At 38.4% G+C, this 23198-nt stretch overlaps 1 protein-coding gene across 2 annotated transcripts in view; it reads right to left on the reverse strand.

Moving 5' to 3' along the window:
* ANO6 (anoctamin 6) overlaps nucleotides 1–23198 on the reverse strand; it is an 85204-nt gene that overhangs the window by 57728 nt on the left and 4278 nt on the right. For both annotated transcript variants that reach the window (XM_017829189.1, XM_017829188.1), the window contains exon 2: nucleotides 128–204. In XM_017829189.1, the coding sequence (XP_017684678.1) occupies nucleotides 128–204 (77 nt within the window). The remainder of the gene's footprint in view (nucleotides 1–127; nucleotides 205–23198) is intronic.

A 23198-nucleotide genomic window follows, 5' to 3' on the forward strand; every position in this document is an offset into this window, starting at 1 on the left:
CAACACAGGTGAACTGCATGTGCTGCAAATGCAAAGGAATGCTAGTTTTCTGGAACAGCTACTGTCTGCTGCATATCTATGTGAGCATATATTACAGGCAATCAAGTTAAAGTAAAGAAGTACCCACCCATTCAGCAGTATGAAGGTTTTGTTGATCCGGTACAGTTCCGTAAGTAGGAATAATCACCTGGTTCAGTTCCAAGACTAAAATTAAACATAAAAAATTAAAACATTTTAGCATTTTGTGTGGTAGGTTTTTTGGTTTTGTTTGTTTGTTTTGTTGGTTTTTTTTGGTGTGGGTTTTTTTTGTTTGGTTTTTTTTTTTTGTTTTGTTTTTTATTTCATTTTTATTTTTAATTAATGGTTTGTGGAGAAACCACTTCATTGCACTTATTTAGTGTTTCATAAATGGAATGACTGTATCTCACACTTCAATTACAATCAAAAGGTGTCAGAGAACAAAACACCAGGTAATGCTAGGACAGCATCCTGACCATTCTACAGTAATGCAAAGCATCCCTTTACTCTTATGTGCTATTTAGTGTTTCAGAAACTCTGTGCACGCTCTAGCAGAAGTTAAGTTTATCTTTCAGTGAATAAGGGTACTAGAACCGGCTCCACCTGCACAAACAACCCTAGCTCATGCTGACTGTACTTTTCAGGCAATAACAAATAACAGTACCAGAGAACTCTTCACAAGTCCTGGAATAGGTGTGGTAGATCACAGTGATACTGTACACTGTGTTATTCTATAACACATAACACATAACCTAAGAACACACCTATACTTCAATCAATGTGTGTTGATGCCTCAGCTACTCCTCCCCCCTTTCCCAACACCAGTTAAAAACTATCAACCTGCAAACCAAATTGGTTTCCTGAAAATGCAACATAAAAATGATCTTGTAAAGTATGCTGCTGCATGAATCCATTATCAAGCACACTGGGAAAATTGGCTACCAGTTCAAGCACCAGATAACACACAAATTCATCCTATTAAGGCTAATGAAAATAAGTTACAGAAGCTCTAAAACTGCTGCAAGATTTAGTTTCTTCACAACTATTTTTGTGTCTTAAGAAGAAGTCAAATAACATCCTGAGGCTGAAGATAACATCACGTAGCTAAAGGGAGAAGTCTGCTTCCTGCCTATGCATGGCAGGCAGATGGATCCCATCTGTTATTTTCATATCCTTAAAACAGAGATATGTCTTAGCTAAGTCTGTCCTGCACTGAGGAATGGTCATCGATAACAATGGTACCTAAAAGTCAGTGTTGTCTGGAAAGGATAGCTTCAATGTAACAAAAAGTCTATAATACTTTAAGAAAATCCCCTAGCTCTAAAATAATCTAATCTATAGTACTTTTAGGATAGCTAAACAGCCATTAGATACAATGCCAGGACAAACATAATTGATATGCCTGGTTTTGTTTTGATTTGTGTTTTTTTGTTTGGTTGGGTTGGTTTGATTTTGGTGGGTTTTTTTTTGTTGTTTTGGGGGGTTTTTTGTTTGTTTTTGTGGTTTTTTTTTGGTTGGTTGGTTGGTTGGGGTTTTTTTTGGCTTGAAAACTTCATTGATATATGGCCAAATTCTCAAGCAAATTCAAGAGGCTTTTTTTTTTTCACTGATGGTGATTATTTATACCAGCTGAAGATCTGTCAAAATACTTAGAGCACAACAAGCTTACTCTTTACAAATCAACAGAATTCTCTCATGGCATTTAAGCAGCTGAATTCTTCAGTTTAATAGAGTTTGGTAGGGACTTTGTTGCAGGTGTTGAGTTGTCAGTTTCCACACCTCTTCTGTGGTGATAGTATATGCTCCAGGGAGAAGACAAAAGCAAGTCCATGTATTTTTTCTGAAGCATTAGAGCCACAACCCAAGATCTGCCCAGTGGAATAATCAACATCTGTGAGCTATCAAAAACATTAAGATCTTCAGAAATGTTTCCCAGCATTTAAAAAAAGTGCAGGAAAATGCAGAGCAGTGCAGCACGCAAACATCACATGGTGAGACCATAACATGAGGATTCAGAGGACACAAGCATCTCTCAGCAGCTACTGCAAAATTGCTGAATATGTGGATGATTATGTTTTAATGGATTCACCTGAGACTAGGGTGAGAAGGGCAAATACATATTCTTGAAGTCAGCGTAATGGGTATCCCCCCCACATTTGTTAGGGCATTCTTTATTCTCTATCTGGACACAAAGATATCCAAAGTGCTTCTGAAAACCCACAGAAGAGGGAACATTTCTGCTCACATATAATGGGCAGAGGGAAGGAGAAATATAAGCATCTTGCTCCGAAATATAAACATTTGCTCTGAAATTCTGTGTGCCATTACACAAACTCCAAATACGTGGATAGAGACACAAAGACTTCTGTCAGGCACTGAACTGCAGAATCAGGAGCTAAAATCGCCTTTTTACTAAGTAAGCACACCCCCATCATTGCTGCTGTCCAGAAAACCCGTCAGACAGAAGTGAAGAGAAGGTTGAAGTGTGGAATTCACAGCAGGCAGAATAACTCCACTTATCCCAAATCCTGATGGATCTGAGGCTGGTCAGAAATATCCTTGAGAAATTTATATGTGAGTACAATTTGCTTCTGCCTCAGTGTCTCTGGCCAGCATATCTTCCACCTGATATGGTATCACGGAAACTTTATAATTTTATCAATAGTTAGCATCTTAACACATTTGTACTTGAAATAGTGCTGAGTACAGTCCCTGGGTCATTGTCCCAATGAAAAAACTTATACAAAAGGGACCTGTGACTCATTTTTTTATGGGACAGTAGCCCAGAACTTCTCTCAAGTTAACTACAGATTAATGTATGTGTGAAGCCAAAAATACAAAGCCTTGACACTACCTGAATATGTACTTAGATAAGATTCGTACTGGCTATGCCAATTTGTGCGGTTTTTAGCTGGAAGAGACCATTTTAGTCTCTCAAAAATACAGAAGTGGTACCTGTAAAAACTCAGCTGTGCCAGAAAAAGCTGCACCCACACGAAGTGTTTCCTATACCCACAAAATCACTTCATTTATTTCTACCACCTCCCTGTGAGCATTATGGTAAAGTCAGTTTTAAGTATGGAGGAGAAGAAAAAAGTTGCAGCACAAAAGTTTGCGGCTAGACATTAGGAAAAGCTTTCTAATAGCAAAAACAGTAGAAGGAAGTGCCGGAGAAGGCAGGTGAGGTCATGTGAGATCTTCAACATCAGAGATTATTCCGTACAGGTGTATTAAGTATCCTGGAACAATCTAGGCCAAGTTGAATCTGGCGTGAACCTTGAGAGGATGGCTTAGATGAGCTTTTGAGGTCTCTCCCAGACCCAGTTTCTTCTGAGCGTAAGCTTGGTCAAAGTGTTCTTGTAGTTACAAAGGCCACTGTGATGAGATTTTATATTAAAATAATAGTTCTGCTTACCTATATCTTCTTCAGAAACATTATCATTCCTGTTAATGTTTGGGTCAGAGTACATCAAGTGTAGATGTTTGTGTTATACCACCCAACCCAGTAAAGCAAAGAAGGTACAAGGGAACAAAGAAATCTACTGGATTGGTGGCAGCATACTCGGATTATAATTGACTGAGGCATCAAGTTCTATCTTCAAGCAATCTTGGCAAGATATATTTTTGTCAGAACATGTAACCTAATTTCTTTGAATTGTAATTGTAATTGTGAGTGCCCCCTCAGTGATACCAGTTGGTCTTTGATCTAGTCCTCTCAAAAGATGCTGTTGTAAAAATTTTAAGTACTGAATATGTGCAAGCTACTTTACAAGAACATCTCTGTGGTATGTGCACTGCCAACATATCACTGGTATTTCCAGCTGTCTGAACTGAGCTGTCAGCACATCACACTTACCTCAAATATACCTATACAGAAGCACTATGTTAATCCCCCACTACTTCCTTATAACCTATGTATATCCCATGGTTTTGGCCAGGCCATGGGAGATGAATCCTGCTGTTGATTCTACCAGAGATTTATTTTATGACTTTTCTCTACAGCTTTTCTTTCTCAGAGGTGAGCAACCATTTTCGACTGGATTGAATAAAGAGCCTAAAAATCCCTTGATAGCCAACGCAAAATGTCTTGTCTTTTAATTATTTGATATTAACCGTGAATGGTTTTGCAAGTTCAGTGACTTCTCATTGAATAATTCAAATTTAAAGGCTTTAACGAACATTACTACTAGCAATCTCTACCTATTGCTGTAGGTGAGAGGCTATGGCCCACTTATAGGTAGGGAAGACACTCTCCCCTTGCAAGAAATACAGTTTCCTTGAGGTCTGAATAGTGAAATAATGAAAGCTGTTCAAAGCACAGGCAGTAGGGATGAAACAGGTTTTTTGAGTTTGTAAATTAAAAAGAAAGATAATGGCGGGGGGGGGGGTGGTGGAAAGGCAGCATCCAGAAGTGAAAAAAAAAGATGCTGTCCAAAAGAACATTAATGACAAGAAAATAACAAAAATATTGGATAAGCTGATGTTTGAAAAGATGGTCTTGGCTCTGTAACAAGGACATTGTCAAACATGCCTGAAGATGTTAAACTTTTTGTGACAAAGAAATTCTTGGCTATCATTGATTTCCTCTCAAATGAAAATAATTAGAGGTGAAAAAGGGCAGCAGCACTCTTTAAGCTTGTAAATCACTTATATTAAGACAAATAATTAGGAACCAAATTATTTTGAGAAGTCAAAAAGATTTTACAACACTAAACTCATAGTACCTGGTAATTCAACAAGCCTGCAAGGCATTGCTAAGAACAAGATCTCAGCCCTGGCACTGAACATGGATGGTATCTCATGAGCAATCATGAATGCAAAGCAGGAAACGATGCCTGAAATCCACAGGCTTTGCTGCTTTGCTGTAGACATCATATCACCTCTTTTTTTGTAAAGTATTTTGTAAGAGTGCTGACTGTCTGTCACAGAACTTTAAAAAAGTCTAAGTCCCAAATCCTGTTCTTAGAGGGTGAAAAATAAATTAATGGAACATTGTGCTCTCCTAAGTACAAAACTGATGTGCTCAAGAAAATCCACTCAGCCCCTTGGTGAATTTGCCTGCAGCATGGAATGTCTCTTCCACAAACAGGGAAGTTTACAGTACGGTTACAGAAAATGAGATGTTGCAGCGCTGGGGCACATACTCTTCTTACCTGCATTACCTGTCTCCACGCACAGCGCTGTCCCACCACAGTGCAGGTGGAAAGCATAAGAGGAAAGGGTAGCAGGAATCACCAAAGCAGAACACTCTAGCTTTGCTGACAGCCCTGCCCTCATGGAGCCCTGCCGCAGCAACAACATTCACTGCACACAGAAATGGACAAATGTTAAGTACACAATTAGACTCACTTAGGTGTTTTGGGCCTCAAATAGATTATGAAGAAAATTAGTATAATAACAAAATGTCTCACTGACTGGAAAATAACAGGAAATATTTACATGCAATTTGTATCTGAATTGACACATTTCCTGATATGTTTGACAGTACTGTCACCATGTTAGAAAAGAAAAAATAGTAATTAGTAAAGACTATGTGTTCTAATGAAAATCAAATTAAAAGATCGTATCAGGTTCGCCACTGTGAGGCTCAGAGAACTGGATAGAGTCAGATTGTTCCCATCTGCTGGGATAAACAAGAAGATCCAAAAGTTGTAGGCTTTGCCCAAATACTGCTTTCTAAGTAGAGCTGATTCTGCATTACACGCCTCCTCAGAAAACACACAAAGATTGTGGTAACACCTCCCCATCTCAGCAGGCTACAGTCGTGGTAGCAAAAGATCAGTTTCATGACGTCAGGCATGGCACACAAGAGGCAAACAAGCAAAGAGCCTCACCTCATAAGTACTGTCTCAGAAGCAACGAAAAGGCACGACATAACATACTAGAAACGAACCGAGTCCTGGAATGAATGAAAACTACTCTGAAGCCCATCATCTAACCAAATTTGTACTGGTTTTGGCTGGAACACAGCAAAGCACAAACTACTAAGAAGAAAACTAACTCTATACCAGACAAAAGGAGGAGAAAGTCAAATTACTTTCACCTTACTTCACAAAAAAAAAAAAAAAAAAGAACAAACTACTGCTGTCTAAAATAACACTAATGCTTCAGAGAGATACCATACCCAAGATAGGGTACCACATAAAGAGAGGGCAATCACTGTATCAAAACTGTGGAAATAAAAATGAGGGGAGAGTGGGTCAATCAGTCTAAAGATCCAGTCATTCCTAAACACCTGCTGGGGACTAAAGAACATATAGCCTTCTGTCTCTTGCTGCAAAAATAATAAAATTATAGTGGATTTCCTGGCTTTTGGGGAAAGAAGGGGGAAGAGGAGGGGTACAAATTTATGCCATGTTGTTTTAAATACTCTAGAAGATTAAAAAGTGAAAAACTGACAACACAAAGGAGTTTCCCCACTGAGCAAAGATTTTGCTTTTCCAAATCTCTACAATTACCCAGAAAGCGAAGATACTGTTATAAACATGACTACAAGCTCTGAGGCAATGAAAAAATAAAACTATGTATAATTTTATATAGTATATATTACAAGATAAATTATTACATACCAATAGTTAATGTATAGTGTATAAATTAATATATTAAAATATTAACAATTAAGATATCATACATAAAAGTATAAATTAATCTAATAGCTATTCCTTAAAAAAAGCCTATCAGAACAGATCACAAACTATTTTAAGGGGCTGATCATAGAACAAATATTTTTTCATTTAAATGTAAACTATTCAAGCCATATATATAATACTTGCTGAAATCAAGTGAAGCAAAGTAAAACCTTTGCAAAAATCAAGTCAAATTTTTCTGGAAAAAGAAACTGTTGGACTGATATACTGGTTTTTTGAAAGCTACAGTATTTTGCTGGTGCAAAATACTTCTTTATTGTAGTTTTTTTCATATGTTCTGTTCCTTGTACAGGAGTACTCTCAGAGCTAACAAACTATTTAGGAATTGAAAAAGCAAGAATATGGATTTTCCTTTGAAAATATTTGAATCAAAAAAAGAAGGAGACAATGAGATCAATGGCTACAAAATAAAATTAGTCAAGGCCATTAAGTTCCTTGAGCTACTTCCTTTGTTGAAAAAAATAATTTTAAAATGTAAGATATCCTCATTATCAGGAACTTTTTGATGATTAAAGGTCTGTCTGGGTTGAAGTGACTTTTCCAGACTAGTGCTTCTCTGGGATACAGTCTTTTCTCCATGTACATATGGGAGCAGACATTATAAACACAAATTATCAATGGTTTCACCTCATTCCACCCAAGTACTGTAGGCTTGCATTTAGTAGCATTCATTCTGTTAAGCTCAGTTCTGTGATTAGAATGTGTTTAAATTATTTTATTTCATATTTGTAGATCTCATTTGAAGAATACATGCTACTGAACTCCACATTCTTCACTTTCAGAAAAGTTATGTATTTTAAATGAAAATTATTTTTATGTCAAACTATGGCTTATTTATAGCTAATAAGAGATGTATACAGCTGCCTGTCTTGTTCTCTTATAGTCACCTGCAGTCTTACAGTGCAGGAGAAAACTGGAGACAACCAGTAATACTAAAATGTAGTAATGCTAAAATGGCTTTCCAGTTGTCAATAAATTACATTCTTTGTGCACTCACACAGTGCCGATTTTCAGGTACATCAATCTAAAACCTAATCTATACCACATAATAAGAAGACACTGATTTTAATTTCAGATGCCCAAGCAAACCTAATATGAAGCTATAGCCAATACAAAGCCATGAAGCTGCTGGATCACAAAGGAAGTGAAATGGCTGTCTTGGAAGATGATTCTTTCTTGCTGGAAAGACTGTTCTTTCCATGAAGTTATCTTCTCTTACAGCTGTGCAAACAAAGGATGGGAACATGTGGTATGTGTTTCAAAATTAAATGCCCTTTCATGACTAACTCTAAAAAGGAAAACATTCACTTGGGAATATAATAGAGGGTATTGCAAGTCTAAACCCCCCATGTCCTGAAAGAGCCAGCTCAGAGCCAGGGTAGCTCACCAAAAATAATAAAGTAAATAGCAGGCAGTTATAAAACAAGAAATTTGACTTTGTGGAAATGATTTTGCTCATAGCAGGGCCTAAATATTTAAGGGGCACTGAATTGGAATGTATAAGGGGCTCAGTAACCAAATGGTCAAACAGTTCTTGTATGTTCAGCTCAAAGTGGGACAATTGCCTAAAACCTGTGGCAAAAATCCTAAAACATTTCAGCGAGACCTGGACCAGTCCCAACTTCAGTTCCTAAAACAAACACTGGGCTAATGACATTTTAGTTACAATTCTGTGATTCCAGAGTAATCAGCTGAAAAGCAAATGTTGGCTCCTGGTTTTCACTGCTGCAATGCATGCCAGAACCAACCTGGCTGCATCCAGTATGCATGCCTGACACCAGCTGACTGTAAATTACTGCAAAACTCAGTTGCTAATTGGAATATTTAAAATGTGTTTTCTGAAGCTAAATAATTTACTCACCTTCAGCTGAAACGGCTGTCAGAAAGAATTATTTTGGCTCTCATCTGTCAATATGCAACATATAGATAAACCACCTTTGGTTTTAGAATGTATTAACACATCTATCTGCTATAATTTTAAACAGTATTTGGTGTGCTTTTTCATTGTAAACTGATTGTATACATGGTAAACACCTAGCCCACTTTGTCAGAGTACAAAATAATAGAAGTGACTAAGCAAGCTTCAGACTGATAATCTTCTCAGACATTAATCTCAGGTTGAAATATGGGCAACAAATGAGTCTTCTAAAATTTTTCAATTAAAGCCTGCTTTGGTTTAATTATATACGGAATCAGGTAGCAAACTACTGTAATGTTGACTGCCAAATGAGCCTGTTTCATGATTCATTCAACCTATGCCACATTCTTACAAACTGAGGTGTACATACATAGATATTTTATTTTTTTTGTTTGTTTGTTTTTAAAAACAGTGCAAACATTGTCATTCCTGCTGTGAAAAAATCAAGTTCTTAGTTTATAGGGTTAAGAAAAATAATGACCAGCTTACACAAAACTTTGATTTTCAGTTTTGTTAGTAGGTTCTGAGAGAAAATTTTCTTTATTTGGAATAATATATTTTAGTCTGAAAAAGGGATCAAGAAAGCCAGATTGCTGTTTTTCTGCTGCGGCAAATAAAATCCAGGTGGCAGAGGACGAGATACTGTAATTTTAAAAACCCAAAGGGCATTGGGACAGATCTGCAGAAGGTATTAGGCATATAAACTTCCAGATAAATTCCTGCTGATGTATTTAAAAGTGTTCAAGCAGATTGAGAATTTTTAGGCCAAATTATACCAAACACAGCATATGGCCCTTAGTGACCAGAAGGAATCAATCAATTTTATTAATTGATACATCAATTTCATTACTACAGTTAATACTTCCCTTGCCTAATAAATTAAGTGCAAAATATTTCATAAATGCACTTTTTTCTTATGTATACAGCATATTTGAGACAACTAATAAGCATGTTTACATGTTGTTTTTCTCTACGGTTAATTAACTCTACTTACCAATAAGATGCATCTGTATACAAGTTCAGAGTAAATAGGAACTATCTAGTAGATAAGAAAGAAATTATCCTGCAACAAATGAAAAATCAGAGTAAGTCTGCATTGAGCTATATCCTTGCTAAAATCAATGTGTGTCTATGGAATCAAAGATGTAGGTCCCTAAAACAGGATTAGGGAGTAACCAAATCATTCAGTTCCAGAAGTGCAAACCAAAATCACAACTTTGCAGCTGCCGGCTAACAGGAACTTCCTGCCTTGCTGTCATGCACTGTGGGCATTTCCCTAGGGGTCATCAGGGTCTCTTTGAAAGCCTTTAAAATAAAAATTCAGGTAACTACATATTACAAAATGTAAATTAAATCAGTAACTGCAATCATTCCACTTTGGTTAATACTGGTCTATACGGTAGAAACTGGTTTTCAGGGTTCTTTCAAAAAAGAGAGATTTATAGACAAAAAGGGCAAGTAAACAGATCAGTGAGACTTCAAACTCAAACTCACAAACACTGAAATAGTCCTGGTTCAAGACTGTTTGTCATTGCTGAATCCTTATTTTAAAGAAGACAAAGGAAAGGACTGAATCCTGGTCTTTCTGTTTCGGAATGGTTTCTGACTACAAAAAAGGTAAAAGGTACACAGCAATTCCACTTAATCTAGCGCAGGAGATAATGGTGGATTTTAAAGCAAAGGAAACAATTTTTCATTATAAAACCCAAACTATTCTTTTTTCTTCAGGACCCTCCCTCCTTTTGCATACAAGATGGGGCTGCAATGACGATGACTCCAGGTTTCACTAAATAAAACTTGTCTGTCTAGACCTTTAACTTACTTTTGCAAAAGACAGATAGTATATTGGGCTGTGGGAAGATGGAAAGGAAGAAAGATTATCTGATCATCAAAGAATTTGCATGTGGCCTTGGAGAAGTGGCCTGTGCTCCAGCTTCAGGATCTTATACATGTGAGGCTGATCCAGCTGCTCAGAAAAAGTTTTGCCCAGCTTTTCATGGCAGAGTTTTCAAGCTAACTGCCCAGGTTGTTACTGCCAGCACTTTTGCACCAGAGGTGGGCACTTGTCACTAGGAGAGACTATTTACAAGAGCAGGTTTAGATTACATATCAGAAAAAAATTCTTTACTGTGAAGGTAGTGAGGCACTGGAACAAGTTGCCCAGAGAAGCTGTGGATACCCCATTCCTGGAGGTTTTTAAGGCCAGGTTTGATGGAGCTCTGAGCAATGTGGTCCAATGAAAAAGGCCCCTGCCCATGGCAGAGGGGTTGGAACTAGATGATCTTTAAGGTCCCTTCTAACCGAAACCATTCTATGATTTTGTGATGAAGTATGGTGTGGTATTTGGAACAGCAAGATTGGGAAATGCTCTTATTTCTGAAAAAAGCATTCCAAAGCTTTTGTCATTCATAAGCATTTTTCAGACAGCTTTGTACAAAAAGTAGTTTATCAACCATAAACCCAGAATAGTGTTAAGACCCGACTGTACAAAAGTGATTGAAAATGAATTATTTTCTTGCAGCCCTACAGAAGGTGCATTCTAGGTATGCTTTCCAGTGGGATCTGGATCTCCCTGTTCAGTGTTTTGTCTTTGCACAACCCATTCAGAAGTGTTTTACATTCTCCACATCTTATCGCTTCCGTAGCCCGCATTCCTATCACAAGGGTCTGGATTCCTGAAACTCCAGGTCTCCCTAAAAACAGAGTTATGCAACCTGACACTCACATCCTTGCTGGATATAGTGCTCAATTGTGGTAAAAGCACCATAGAAACACAGAGGAGGAAAGGAATGAAAATATTCTGAGCGAGGCTTTGATAATTTGAGTTAAACAATGCTAGGAATCATGCTCTTAATGAGGAAGATAAAAAGAAATCTGTAATTACTACCAGTTCACTGAATGAGACAGTGGACTTAGGAGGAAAAAAGAACACTGATTGTTTAATTAAAAACTGTAACATGCATGAAAACAAATGGCAAGAAAATGGAAGTTGCCTGGGCAACGTTAATGCTGACATTGCCCAACTTCTAAATACTTGACTTCATAACCTTAAAGTTAACATTTTTTAGACATAATATATTATTAGCTGCAACCAATTAGGGATGCTATGGCTCCTATTGGGAACCGGTATTATTTACATTTAAATATGGAGAAAGATTACTGCTGGCTATACTGTATTATTTAATTATACAGTCAGTTTAGAAACAAAATTATATCTGAAGCATTTGAGAGATTCCCTTGAGCAGAAATGATGTAACAATTATTACTGCAATTTAGCATGACTAAACTTTGCTGAAAGTCTAGAATTTCACCTAATCAGGCAATTTGATTTGTGGTCCATATGTAGGAGCACTCTGTGCTGCTGCAGAGTAATTGCAAAATGCACTGCAAGAAAAGAAATCATTATAACTGTAGACACTTTTTCTCATGGATCAAACTTATTAAGTTTTAAAAGTCAGTTCAGAATAATGTAATTAGTGTAAATTCAGCACCATGATGGAAAAAACCACAACCAACCAGCATGTTTTAGCTTATTACAATCACTATGAATAAAAGTTCTGGTTTCTGCTGAAAATTCAATTCATGATGCCCATCAACTACAGCTGAGTAAGGTCTGACAACTTCATGCCAGGCAACTGTGGCTTTGAAGCCACAGAGGTTTCTAAATTACTTTCTGGGAAGAGGCATTAACAAGAAGGATGCGTGTGTGCACACAGCTTTCTAATAACAGTAATGTGGGCAGACGATGGAAAATAAGAATATGCTCCCTCCTCCTGGCATTGAAAAGTCCATTCTCCAACTGAAGTTAAAAAACAATAAATGCATGTGAAAATACCAGCTTAACAAATCTGTACACAAATACATTTGGCAAACATGAAGGCAATAAAACAAACTCCAGAGTGATCCCTAGACATTTTTCCCTAGACTTTGAGAACCTGGAAGTAGAAGGAGGTAAGATTTCAACAGTCATTACAGTCCCCTAACAAGACAAGGATGGAAAAAATGCAGAGGGAGAAAAAATTGAGAGAGAATGTCATACTGGAGGTCCTGGTCATCTCAGTCCCTGGTAAAGAGCCCCCACCTTTAGGTGATGTGAGTGCATAAATCAGGTACTGCATATCTACCAGACCAAGCCTTGAGATTAGGCCGGTTTGAAAATGCTATAAACTTTCCAAGGTAATGCCACCATCAGGCTCCACCTTTGGCTGCAATCAGCCTCTTATTGGGCTGGGTGATCTGTAATCTGACTTGTGAGCCCAACTGGTGCCTTATCCTTTCTGTTGGTTGAGGAAGGAAACAATCTACTGCCTTGTGGTCATTCAGCTGCAGGGCTTAGCACTAGTTCCTGGCTTTTGTCCTTGGACAGACTGCCTGCTCCCAGTCCTTAAGTTACAGTAGAGTCACTGGCCTACAGCTTGCCTTCTGTCCATGTTCTTGCCTTGCCTTTTCACCACTAAGGGAATACTAAGGCTGTTCACCCCAAGGTCAGTGGTCCACATACCCCAGCCTCCTGGCATCAAGAGAATTCAGGGCTGCTTTGGGTCAAAACCACCATTCAATATTCTGAAGTGCAAGATGAGGGCACAGAGGCAGGGAAGGTCCCACAGTATATGATCAGACAAAAGTAGTATATTTTTGGTTTAGATCATCTTAAATGCTTTTGAAACTGCAACTGCTTCTTACACTTAACACTGGGAAGAGTGTTAAGAAGGAGGAGCAGCGAGTTTATAATCACCTCCATTCCATGAGGTGGCACATTAGAAATCTTCTCAAATATATTACAAAGTACTACATGCCCTGAGGCAGATGTCACAGATACCTGAGAAAATGTGTGAACAGTGCTGCACATGGGACAGCGAGAGCTTTTTGACTGCTCGACGTGCAATGATGTTAATAATGTATCTACCTTAAGATTTGTGCTTATAAGCAATACATATAGGAGGATTATTCTCTGGGGAGTGTCATACTTCAGATTTCAGTATGTTCATCCACCACGATTGTGAACAAGTCTTTCAGACTAAGAACAGTGGAAGCAGCTTTAGACCCAGCAAAGTAAGCACGATAGTCAGTCCTGAAGGGCCATTTCTAGTTTTCTCTAACAACTGCTGCACCTTCATAGAAAATTAGCCATCCCAGAATGAGTAAATTCACTCTAGGAACCTGTCAGGAAAGAATACGGGTGCATTTAAAAGTACAAGCCTCTTTTTGATTGGCAGAGAGAATAAAAATATGAAAAATAGGTATTTTGATAGCTTATCTCAGGAGGAAGCAAAAGAACTCAGGACTATAATGACTGATGAAAATTACTAGCTTTGATTCTTAGATACCATTCAGCTATAACAAAACCATGCAGCAAGAATAATGAGGAAAAAGCTAAACAGAAATTATCTTTTTTTCCTCCTATCTCACCTACGCAACAGTGTAATTCCATGAAATCTTAAAAAAAGCCCACAGAAGAGGAAATGAAAGCTCTGCTTTGGAAATCATGGAAAGACATTTTACTCTGATGTCTATAAAGAATCCTGCTAAACTGTTTTACGATGTTATGACCATACCAGATGGCAGTAACACAGGAACAATCACAGGGTGTGCTCATTTTATACAGCACTATAGATCTTTATGAGAGTACAACCAATGAAGAGCAACCCAGCGATATCACTCTTCACAACCCCATTGCCACTGAGATTCTAATCCATTTCTTCAAAACTGTGGAACTGAGGAGATGCAAAAAATCAGTTTTCCAATGAAAAAACCCCAAACCAACAAGCAGCCTCTACAGAGCTGTTTTTCACTTAAGCTGAGGTAAGACTGCTTACACGCCTCATTATAAAATAGGGAAAATGCAAGTATGATGGGCTGTTAGGAGGCTAGGACCCTTGGTATTGGCTGTGCTGAGTTTTGTTCAGTTTTTTAAAAGAAGGCAACAATGAATTTACCGCAGATTCTGGTTTTTGTGTTAAAGGTAAGAAGAATGACCTTTTGAAATGTGTGAATACAGCTCTTAGACTGTAAGACAAGAAGATACCAGTGAAGTCATCCAGTCTGATCCCTGTAACATAAGCCAGAAGATTTCATCTCTAGATTTTCATTTAGTTTAGTATCTGCAATCTGGAGCAATACAGAAACATGAAATCACTGAATGACTTCTCTGTTCCTGCTTGCTGCAGGCTGGCATTTCACCTTTGCAGTCTGGAGCTGAGTAGCATCTTATGCCACTTCTCAGTGACATTTGTCTTCTGCATGAGCCAGATCTGTTAATATGAACTCAAACTTGACATTCCAGAGGTCATGAGAATGACTGGCCCTAAAAATGACACAATAAAACTGCAAAGAAAATAGTGAAGGATGTGAAAAGAACTGAAAGATTCATCATGAAAGCAAATAGGACTTCTCTGGTGTTTATTTTTGCATGCAAGGTGTTCCTAAGGAACATCCTGATGAGAAGAATGGTTAATGGTTTGTTCAGTGAACTGTACATAGAGAGAGATATAGAAGCTCTTCTGATGGACACATTTGTTCTTAGAGCTCAGGATAAACATCTATCCCCAAAGAATTTAATTAAACTCTCCTCCATTCAAAGAAAAGGAACAAAAACAAAGACAAGGATACACCAAGCACAATTGATAAATAGAGTATTGTTGTTTAGGCAGATATTTGTGCTTTCATCATGAATAGCTTTGGAAAATAAACAACTGAAAAAAAAACCCACACTGAAAAAAACCCACTCGGAACAGCAACCGCCAGTCTCTGGGGACAGAGATTGCAACATTTACACAATTAAATAACTTCATGGATGCTGCTGGTTCCATTCATCTGAAAAGGATCATTCTCATGTTTGTGTCACATTTGGTTTGTACTATGTGCCTACATAGATCAGTGCACAGAAAGGAGATGCAGCCTGATACCTCAGAAGTTTATGGTGTGAGGACTACAGGAGCAACCTACAGGTAATCCTGTAAAAATCAAGATTCCTACCATGGGCTGAGACAAGTATGTGAGACTGTGGCAATGTAACAGCTATCAGAAGCACTACTTGGGCACAAACTTCATAAAACCTCATTGGTTGTATGATTTTTTTTCTGAGAAATTTCAGACAAGTTGGTGAGATCTGACCTAAATCAGCTCTGTTAAATCACAGTATTGCTGATATTTTAAGAAGTACAAAGGGTAAAATCAAGAAGCAGTACAAGCTGTTTATTATTTTTGTGTGAACACCCTCCCTCCCCTGCCTCAGTCTCATGCATGACCAGAACCTGGTCTGATAAACATGCATATCTCTGAAGACTGACTTTCTGCAAGACTGTGACGTAGCACTTTGGAGGGGACTGTAGAGTTAGATTTCTGGTCAAAAGTTTGATAAGCTGTTTTATACCTGTTCCAGTGTTGAAGGACCCCAAGTACCTTCTTGAATTGGAAGGTATTTTCTTCATTGCTTAAAATAAGGTGATTTTTGTCCGTTTGTTTTTTATCCCAGATGAACTAACACAAATCAGCTGTCCTTAGGTAGGAAACATAAAGAAGACAAGCCACTTCTACTTTTGTTATGAGACAGACTTGCCAAGCTCAACCTTGAGCATACTGTCAAAATTACTGTTCTATTACAGGGCAAATGAGCATACCATGCCTTACCTGTGTTTTACAGGAGGGCAGCCCACACACAGCAGTTGCCCCAAGCTCCAAATACAGCTTTTTTAGCAGGCAAGCTGATCCCTTGGTGTTCCTCACAAATGCCAAGCCTCCAGGCAGTTATGGAGCCTTTACATTGGGAACTGAAATGATCAACCCAATTGTAATTGCAGATGGCTGTTTGATTAGACTTCAATGCCTATGGATCAATGAGCTATCTAATTAGAAATTTTAAGTTTGAAATATATTTATAAAATTATACCCATTGCTATTAAATTTACATGTCTCAAAGGAGATATATTTGAATTTCTGTAATGAGTTTCTCAGCATGTTTGCTTTAAAGTACTTGCTACACTCAGCTGTTATAGAGTGTGTTCACAGGAGGGTCCTAAAAAGATATTTTTAATTACTTTGACAATGAAACTATTAAGTTTAAAGTCGAAACCTACAGGCATTTTTTAAACTATTTTGTGTGTGTAGGTGTAAAAAACTCCTGCCTGTAAGCATTCCAGGTGTTGGACCCAGAGCTTAGAAACAAACTGCTTTTGTTTCCTAATCAGGAAAACAAAGCAGTTTTGGCAGTTGAAGGAGTCTTCAGATTTTACTTCTAAAGTAAAAGCTGCAGCTTAACAATCAACTTCTACCTAAAACCACCTTCTTCTGTCCATAAAAGGTCTAAAACAGAGCTTTGCTCTTCCTGCAAACTCCAATAAACTTACAAAACATCTGGAGTTCTATTTGGCTGGACTGCATTGCCCAGGAAGCTTTTTCTCTACTCACTTGGTTATCAGCAAGGAACAGTTTAAAAAAAAAAGAATTCAGCCCTGACTTTTATTTTTTGGGTCATATTAATTTCTTTCTTTTTTTTTTTTTTAAATAATATATTACATGTTTAAGTCTTACAAAATATTATAGGAGTTTTTGCTGGCCTGTTTGTCTTAAGTACTGCCATGAGTTTATAGATTAAATTGTGCCTTAGTGCAAATTCTTTCTTGTATTTTATAGACAGCAGAATAATTAATGAATTTAATTATTTTTCCTAGAATAAATCAGTATATGCAGAGATGATGAAAGATTTACTAGAGATATTTCTTCCATTAGGGACTAATTCTGCATTTTCTACTATGAATAGCATTTACAAAAATAATGCTATTCCCAATCTAGTCAAAGGGACTGCTCACAAGGGTAAAGAGTACATTACTTGACCTCATCCTTGTTCATTAATGCCTATAAAAACTCCATTAAACTACTTAAGGAAAAAAACACATAGAAAAAGAACACTATTAAATTTACTAATATTGCACACAAACTAATAAAATTCTCTGGCAATGCTAGAGACCTCTGGATTATCAACTCAGACTTGTTATTATGTCTAACTGCAGTGCCAAACCTAGAGCAGTGGAATTGTTTTTGCAAATAATTAATGGAATAAAGATGGACTTTTCTTCCTGCTAGATAAATGACCTATGAACACAAAGTAATTTTTACTATATATTAAAAATATGCATGAAAATGCCACAGATGAATTTTTTCAATTCAGCCACAGCTATATTACCTTAATCTCTTGCTATAGCTTATTTTCCTGATAAACTCAATTGGAAGGAACTTTATGCCACTGCTTAATGAGTTCCTGACCAGACAAATAGGTGAATAGAATCACAGAATCATAGAATCGTAGAATGGCCTAGGTTGGAAGGGATTTTAAACACCATCTAGTTCCAACCCCCAGCTGTGAGCATGGACACCTTTCACTGGACCAGGTTGCTCAGAGCTCCATCCAACTTGGCCTAAAACACCTCCAGGATTGGGGCATCCACAACTTCTCTGGGCAACCTGTTCCAGTGCCTCACCACCCTCATAATAAAGAATTTCTTCCTGACAGCTGCACTGGCCAGCTCTCCCTGTATGAATACTGCCAAGAGTTCCTCCTCTTTCCCTTTTAATTACTTACTTTCTTAGTCTGTACACAGATATCAACAGGTGTTTTGCATTCACTTCCATTTCCTTACTCTTTCCATCTCTTCAACACTTATTTTACCAGACACTCCAGTCAAGACCCTGCTTTGTGCTATGTGAATCTCTTCACTGGTCTAAGTTCAAGTGCACTTATCTCAGGCTTCCTCCACTGACAGCAACAGACCCCAGCTTCTCACAGGCAGGATGTGGCTCTTCAACTCCTCCACTGTGTCAGCACACCCTTGGATTACTAATATCAGTTTCCAGCATCTTTAGCAGCGTTGCTACACTGCCAATATTTTATAATCACTTCTCATACTTTCCAACCTGGTCTGCAATCCAGATGACATTTTTTAGTTACTATTCCTCCCACAAAGGAAGGAAAGAATCCACAATATTTAATCCACTGAGAAGTCACTAGTCTCATCCCCTTCTCCTGACACAAGTCCTACAGCATCATCACAGCATAGGAGGTGCAGGGCATCTCAACACAAGTGCTGCTTGCTCCTGCTCTCCCCTACAGAGTGAAGATTCCCTGACTGTAATTTCTCGAAGTAGTAATAGTTGAGGGATAGGTCACAGGTCTCTGCTGCAGCCATGGAACAAGAACTATGATCTCTCAGCCTGAAGAGAAACCTTACAGTGTCATTTCAGATATTTTAGTAGGGCCTGTAGAGACAGGACAAAGCATGATGATTTTAGACTAAAAGATGGTAGATTCAGTCTAGATATAAGGAACAAGATTTTAACGAGGGTAGTGACACACTGGAGGTTTCTCAGAGAGGTAGTGGATGCTCTATCCCCGGAAACATCCAAGCTCTGACCAGACAGGGCCCTGAGCAACCAGACCTAGTTGAGGATGTCCCTGCTCATTGCAGGAAGGTCGGACTAGATGAGCTTTAAAGGTCCCTTCCAACCCAAACCACTTAGGATTCTATGATCTTCCAGTAGATATTTTGAAAGTCTTGTGATGCCTTGGAAAAAGATCCACCCAAGCTAGAAGCCCACAAGATAGAAACACACCATAGACACTCAAGTTCACCTGCTGCACCAGCTGGTCTCAAACAGCACTGAACAGAAAAGAGGTGGTGGCTATTTCCTGCAGAAGAACACTGGTGCAGCAGCTCATTCTGATGACTAAACTGTAAGCAGTCTACTATGCAAATATTTAATGTCCCATGATAAATCACGTCTAAAAAATGCTGGAGAACCTGACTAACCAGTTTAATGGGGCCAGGGTAAATCCATCATCAAAAAAAATGAAAGGAGGGGAAACTATAAAAGCAAAGCAAAATCTGCTACTGATGGCAGTTCTTACAAACTTCCATTTTCAATTGTGTCTAAAGAATATTGATGAATAGTGGTTTAGTTGGAAATTATTTAATGTAAACACTTAGCCCTTAATTGAAGGGCTAAATCTTATTCAGCCTTTATACAATATTATGAAGCTAAGCTGCTGTTTCTACCATGAGGCAGAAAATCAAATAAAGAATGTTTATGCTCCAGCAGACTTGTAACTACACTTCTTAAAGTTCAGTTTCTGTTTTAATACCTTTTATTAATTTTCCAATCTCATTTTGGTATTCATTAAAGATGTTTAAATGTGATCTCTTTCCAAAACCATTTGACCTTCCTCGTTCTTCCTGCTTCTTTGTGTTGGTATGAATCTCACCTTTTTAAAACATAACACACACATTTTATTAATAATGTCTATTTTCATTAGCAAAGCTATCTGGGCCCTGCCTATTTTGCATTCAGTAATATTATGCCTTTCAATAGGTCATTTGCTGCACAGGAGACATCTATATTGATAAGGTTTGGAACTAAAAGGCTAGTAAAGAAGGAAGCTGCTCTGACAAGGATGCAGGATAGAACGGGAACAAAGGATTACAGTACCAGTTGATGATATCCTGCAATGGAAGAATATGTGCAGGGCTGCCTTATGGTAATGAAAGTCTTCTCCTTTCCCTACTGTTTGCTACTCAGCAGCCCAACCCTAATAAACCAACAACTGTGCTGGGTGAGTTATCCTCTCACATACAGAGTATGAAACCATGTATACACAAACATGGGGCCTAGGCACACCTCCTACGGTCTTAAGCTGTGCCAGGGGAGGTTTAGGTTGGATATTAGGAAGAAATTTTTTTACAGAGAGAGTAATGAGACACTGGAATGGGATGCCCAGGGAGGTGGTGGATTCACCATCTCTGGAGGTTTTTAAGATGAGACTGGATGTGGCACTTAGTGCCATTGCCTAGTAACCATGGCAGTGTTGGATCAAGGGTTGGGCTTGATGATCTTGGACATCCTTTCTAGCCCAGCTGATTCTATGATTGTATGATTCTTGATGTCCTTGGGAGGGTATCTCTTCTGTACATAATGATTTTGGGGCGTAATTCTGCATCTTGCAGAGGAGACAGAACTGCTCAAATATTAAATCAGGCCATCTTGAGGTTGAGGACTTTTGTTTTCAGTTAGCCATAGCATTGCTTCAGGAGCTCACTTCTCAAGTCCATACAGAAACTGTGCCTACATGTCTACTGCTGTTATCAAATGCTTGAGTATGGGCAGGTGAAAAGAAAGTAATTCCACTGAATCAAGTAAAATTATATTTCAGATGTCTGTATATTTTCTTGGAAAGTAAGGACAAGACACTCCAGTCACAAAGCCTTCAGAGAGATGTGGGATGCCTGAGTAAAGTGTGAGGGGTTGATAAGACAAAAGATTCTGTGCTCAGATTTTTGCATTCTTAGACTTACTATCAAACACAGTCTATTGTTTGATGACAATTCACAAGACTGCCAGTTTTCATTTCCCACAGATGCCAGCAATAAGAACATAAAGTGTACAGTGTCCTTCTTTACAGCTTTGCATTCCTACCATGCTGACGCTGATACACCCCGAAGAAAAATAAGGCCAAAATGCCACAAAGACTTAGGCTGCCGCTGTGGGATGGTTGTGGGGGGGAGTACTTCTTTTGATAGCCAAGCCAATTTGTGCTGCTTGACATGTTTGTAACACAACAGACTACAGTTTTCATTTCAACTTCCAGATTCATCAGACTTGAACCATAACCCCAAATGGTAGCAATGTCCTAGCAGTCTCTCCTCATGGCCAGTGCAGCAGATTCAATTTTATTGAATGACATACATGATAACTTTATCAACAACACAAAGCTGGAGGAGTGGCCTATACCCCAGAGTGCTGTGCAGCCCTTCAGAAGGAAGGAACATCTTCTCTATTTGGAGAGATGGGCAGAGAAGAACTGTCTGAAATTCAACAACAACAAATGCAAGGTCCTGCACCTGGGGAGGAACAACCCTTGGCATCAAGATAGGCTGGGGACTGACCTGTTGGAAAGCAGCTCTGCAGAGAAGAACCTAGGGGTCATGGTGGACAACAAGCTGTCCATGAGCCAGCAGTGTGCCCTGGTGGCCAAGAAGGCCAGTGGTAGCCGGAGGTGTATTAGAAAGAGCATTGCCAGCAGGTCAAGGGAGGTGATTCTGCCCCTCTCCTCAGCCCTAGTGAGGCCACATCTGGAGTGCTGTGTCCAGTTCTGGGCTCCCCAGTACAAGAGAGACATGGAGCTCCTGGAGCGGGTCCAGCAGAGGGCAACAAAGATGATTAAGAGACCGAAGCCTCTATCTTACGTGGAAAGACAGAGTTGGGCCTGTTCAACTGCAAGAAGATACAACTGAGAGGGGACCTCATCAGTGTCCATAAGTCTCTAAAGGGAAGGTGTCAAAAGAATGGTGCCAAGCAATAGGACAAGAGGCAACAGGAGGAAGAATTTCTTTACTATGTGGGTGACTGTGTACTGTAACAGATTGCCCAGAGAGGTTGTGGCATCTCCCTCCCTGGAGGTATTCAAGACCAGATGACCCTCTGTGGTCCCTTCCAATTTCATCCATTCTGTGTTTCTGTGAATTTCCCATGCACATCGTATCAGATATTATTAATAATCCTTCTTTAATTACTTTTGAAAGGTCCCTTTGTGTAGAAACATGTTATGGTATGTACACATGTCCGCTTCCATGTCTCTTGTCTCCTGAAATTCAAGCTCTCTACCTGGAATTTGACATACTGCATAAAATGCAAATCAAGTGGTATTAGGGTATTTTTTGTAAGTTTTTGATTGCATTACTTTCAGTAACTGTAACACTATGGAACTGCTGGAGTCCTGTACCACGTAGCAAAAGTCTGGCTGTTTCCTACATATTGATTTTAATAAGTTTTCTTTTTTACAAATGAACATGGTGGAAAAGTCATTTAAAAAAAAATCTAAGTTTTTGAGCATAAATGTGTATAGAGTATTTTTCCTTTTAAAAGAACTTGTGGGTTGCGTAAATAGTGGAAAAATTTCAAAGAATGACTCGTGATAAATATCCAACATAAAATTTATTATTCGATAGCCAGAAAAGAAACAAAACTATTACTATTAAAGATGTGCAAATGGCACAAGTTGATACAGCGGCAGATAACAAGTCCTCTTACAGCTTGTACACTTATCTGTAAACTGGACTCATATGTTCAGTACAGCTAAATTCAAAATACAGGAACAAAGAATACTTTGAAAGTACAGGAAGTTTCTTAGGGAAAACTGCGAACTCAGTCATGGTAAAAAACCCTCTAAATAGGTGAAAATTGGGTACATTTGTTGTAAGTACATAGGCTTTAAGTTTCCTAAATTCCTGCCTGATTCTTTGATCTCCCTCATAATTTATGGATTATAAATAGCTGCGAACTTGTAATTATATTGTAGTTAAATATTTTTATACTCACTATTTGCTTTTTAGTAGTTTTGCAGAAAAATCATTAAATCAGAATTAAAAAGTGAGTGGTACCAGCAGTGTACTTTCAAATGCAACCATACTTGGTGACAAGATGGATGTCACTGTGTGGGTTGGATTGTGTACTCCCCTGTGGCTTGAATTCTGTGAAAATGAAGTGGGCAGAAATTCAGGACATAAAATTACTAAAACATGAAGAGAGGAAGAAATGTAGGTAAACCATGGTAGCAGATATACGTAGGG

The sequence above is a fragment of the Lepidothrix coronata genome, unplaced genomic scaffold, assembly GCF_001604755.1.
Source record: "Lepidothrix coronata isolate B3197 unplaced genomic scaffold, Lepidothrix_coronata-1.0 Scaffold159, whole genome shotgun sequence".
Taxonomy (NCBI): domain Eukaryota; kingdom Metazoa; phylum Chordata; class Aves; order Passeriformes; family Pipridae; genus Lepidothrix; species Lepidothrix coronata.